We start from the raw sequence: 2,918 nt of genomic DNA on the forward strand, positions 1-2,918 counted from the left end.
GGAAAAGGGGAAAAAAAAAAAAAAAAAAGACCCCAACAGACCATTTGCATCCTTGTTACACAGAGTGCTGATACCGTGAAGTTGAGAGTGGGTAGGCTGAAAAAATAACAAACCAAACAAGGGGGGGCACAAGCAGAAAACCCACCTTTTTACAACAAAAGGTTTTTTTTTTAAAAAAATTATATATATATATGCATATATATATATATATATAAATCAAGAGACTCTACAGGAGACAGATCGCTTCACAGGACCAAACAATGCTGTGTTATGATTCGTGAGGCTGAAACCAGAATAGTTGAACTTAAGAAAAAAAAAGGAAAGGTAGAAAAAGAAAAAGGAAAGATAAAGAGTGAGACCCGACACAGCACAGCGGGTGTTACACGGTTACCTGCGGCATCACAAACACACCCCGGGGCGGGGGGCTCCGAGCTACCGGGGGCAGCTCTCCCCCTCCCCGGGGAGCATCCCGGAGGGACCCCCGACCCCTGCTTTTCCCCCCTCCCCCCTTCTTATTCCCCCAAATTCAGTTCTTGTAACCCTCCAGCGTTACCCTGCAGAAGCGGTGGGAAGGAGAAGTCACATCGCACACGTTTCTTCTAGGAGGAAAGTTGCAATGTTTGCATTTCTGCCTTTTTTGTTTGTTTGTTTATTTGTTTGTTTTGGTTTTTTTAGATCTAGAACGAAACGCACGAACGGGTAGCGGCGGATTTCCTCTCCCCGCACCCTGAACGCAGCCGGCCCCGGAGCGGCGGGACCCTGCGGGGCAGCCCGGGGTGAGGAGGGGGCCGGGGGTCCCGGCTCTCACGTGGCGTTTCCCCGCCGCCAGCACCGGCCCCGGGAAAGCCGCTGTAAAGAGAACCCGAGCGGACACAAAGAGGATTATTTAAATAGGTGCTTCGTTGTTGCCTTTTTTTTTGTTTTGTTTTGTTTTTGTTTGTTTGCTTTTTTTTGTTGTTTTCGTTTTGTTGTTTTGTTTTTTTTTTTCTCTTTCGTCTCTGCAAAAATAAAGTCCCAAGATCTTAGATTTTTTTTTCTTTATTGTACAATTTATAAAACACTAGCGTGGCTCTGCCCTCCCCCGCCTCCCCTGCGAACCCCTCGGTACCCCCCAACCCCCCTCCCCTCTTTCCCAACCCCCCCCTCCCTCCTTTGTTTCAGGGTCCCCCCCCTTTGGAACCGCTGTCCCTCGGCTCTCACCCCCGTTTTGCAAACCCAACCTTTACACCCCCCTCCCTATTATTTTTTTTTTTTTTAATTTTCGGGGGGTTTTTTAGCTCCCCTCTCCTCTCTAAAACGCGACGATGGCCCGAGTCCAGGCTCCCAGGCTCGCCAGCGCCTGCTTGCTGCACAGCTGCCCGTTGAGGGGCTGCTCCGAGTCCGCCTGCTGCCGGCTCACCAGCCCCGTGAAACCGGAGCCGAAGATGGAGATCAAGTTGGAGATGTTGGAAGAGTCCTGGGGGTGCTCGGCGCTGTACTCCTCGAAACGGGCGCGTTTGGTGCACGGGGCGAAGGGGGGGCCGCCCGCCACCCCGCCTCCCCCCGGCTCCCCTTCCTCCACCCCCTCCTCTTCCTCCTCCTGCCCCGGGTAATACTTGCGCTTGGTGCCCGGCGTGGGCGGCGGGGAAAGGAGCCCCGGTGCCGGTTGGCAGCAGCAGGGGCACTGCGAGCAGCAGTCCTGGTGCAAGTACCCGTTCTCCACCGTGGTCACGACGTGAGTGTCCAAATCCAGCACCGTGGTGCGGCTGCTACAGTGCGGTGCCCCGCCGCTCCCGAAGTCACACCCGGCGGCATAAAGCAGCCCCGGGGCCGCGCTGCTGCTGCTGCTGCCGCCGCCGCCTCCTCCTCCTCCTCCGCCACCACCGGGACCGGCGCTGCCGGCCACCCGGTAAAATCCCGGGGACGAGTCTCTGCAGGGTGCTCGCTGCAGCTCCGGGCTAGCTGAGCACACCGACCCTTCCAGCAGCTCCGTACCGCCCCGCATCGCCCCGCAGCTCCGAACCTCTCGGTCCTGCGTGTCGGCGGGCAGCGGGAGCCCCGCCAGCTCCTGCGGGGCGGCGGCGGCGGGCGGCGGGCAGGCGGGCATGGCGAGGAGCGGGGCTCCGTCGGGGTAGTGCTGCTGGCGGCGGTAGAGCTCGGCGTAGCGTTCGCTCAGGTAGAGCTGGCGGGCGTTGCGGAGCACATAGGAGACGAGCAGGTTCTTGTGGAGCTTGATGCCGCCTCGCTGAGTGCGGGAGCTGTGGATCTTCCGCAGGGAAATACTGATCAAACTCTGCGCATCGAGGGTGCACTCCATCCTCCTCCGGCCCCTCAGCATCTGATCTCGCCACCCGCGCAGCCAGGCAGCCCGGGCCGCATCCACACGGCAGCCGGGGAGGGTGGTAAAAAAAATATTAAAAAAAATAAAAATAAAATAAAAAAAAAAAGGCGGATAAAGAGCGAGGGGAAGGAGGGGTGGGAAAGAGGGAAAACAGAAGGGGAAAAGGGGGGGGAAAGGGGAAAGGGAGGGGGGGAAGGGGGGAAAAACAAGAGCCTGAGGTCGCTGGAGAAAAAGGGGTGGGGGGGGGGGGAAGGAAAAAAAAAATTAAAACAAAACAAAACAAAAAAAACCCCAAACAAAACAGAGAGCGGTGTCTTTAGGGGGCGGCCAGCGGCGGGAGCGGAGCGGGGAGCGGAGCGGGCATCGCCGGTGCTGCCGGTGCTCCCGCTGCTGCTGCTGCCGCCGCGCTCCGAGCAGGCACGGCGCGTGCAGCCACCGCCGCGCGCGCCCCCGCCCCCCCCCCTCCCTTACCCCCCCCCCTCCTCGTTCCTCCCTCCCGGTGCCGCCCCCGCCCGCCCTCCCCGCGCGCGCACGCTGGCCCCGCCCCCTTTCTTTCGCTCTCTCTCTCTCTCGCTCCCCCCTCCCGTTCCCTGCCCCG

The 2,918-nt window shown here is 59.0% G+C and overlaps 1 protein-coding gene across 1 annotated transcript; it reads right to left on the reverse strand.

Annotated features, from left to right (window-relative positions):
* Positions 1 to 1,290: 1,290 nt before the first annotated feature.
* IER5L (immediate early response 5 like) lies at positions 1,291 to 2,435 on the reverse strand. The gene has a single exon (XM_030461251.1). The coding sequence runs from the start codon at positions 2,315 to 2,317 to the stop codon at positions 1,292 to 1,294; it is 1,026 nt and encodes a 341-aa protein (XP_030317111.1). The 5' UTR covers positions 2,318 to 2,435; the 3' UTR covers position 1,291.
* Positions 2,436 to 2,918: the final 483 nt, after the last annotated feature.

The sequence above is a fragment of the Calypte anna genome, chromosome 17 (genome assembly GCF_003957555.1).
Source record: "Calypte anna isolate BGI_N300 chromosome 17, bCalAnn1_v1.p, whole genome shotgun sequence".
Lineage (NCBI taxonomy): Eukaryota > Metazoa > Chordata > Aves > Apodiformes > Trochilidae > Calypte > Calypte anna.

Coding starts and splice junctions, on each gene's coding strand:
- IER5L (XM_030461251.1), bottom strand. CDS start 2,317: ATGCTGAGGGGCCGGAGGAGGATGGAGTGCACCCTCGATGCGCAGAGT.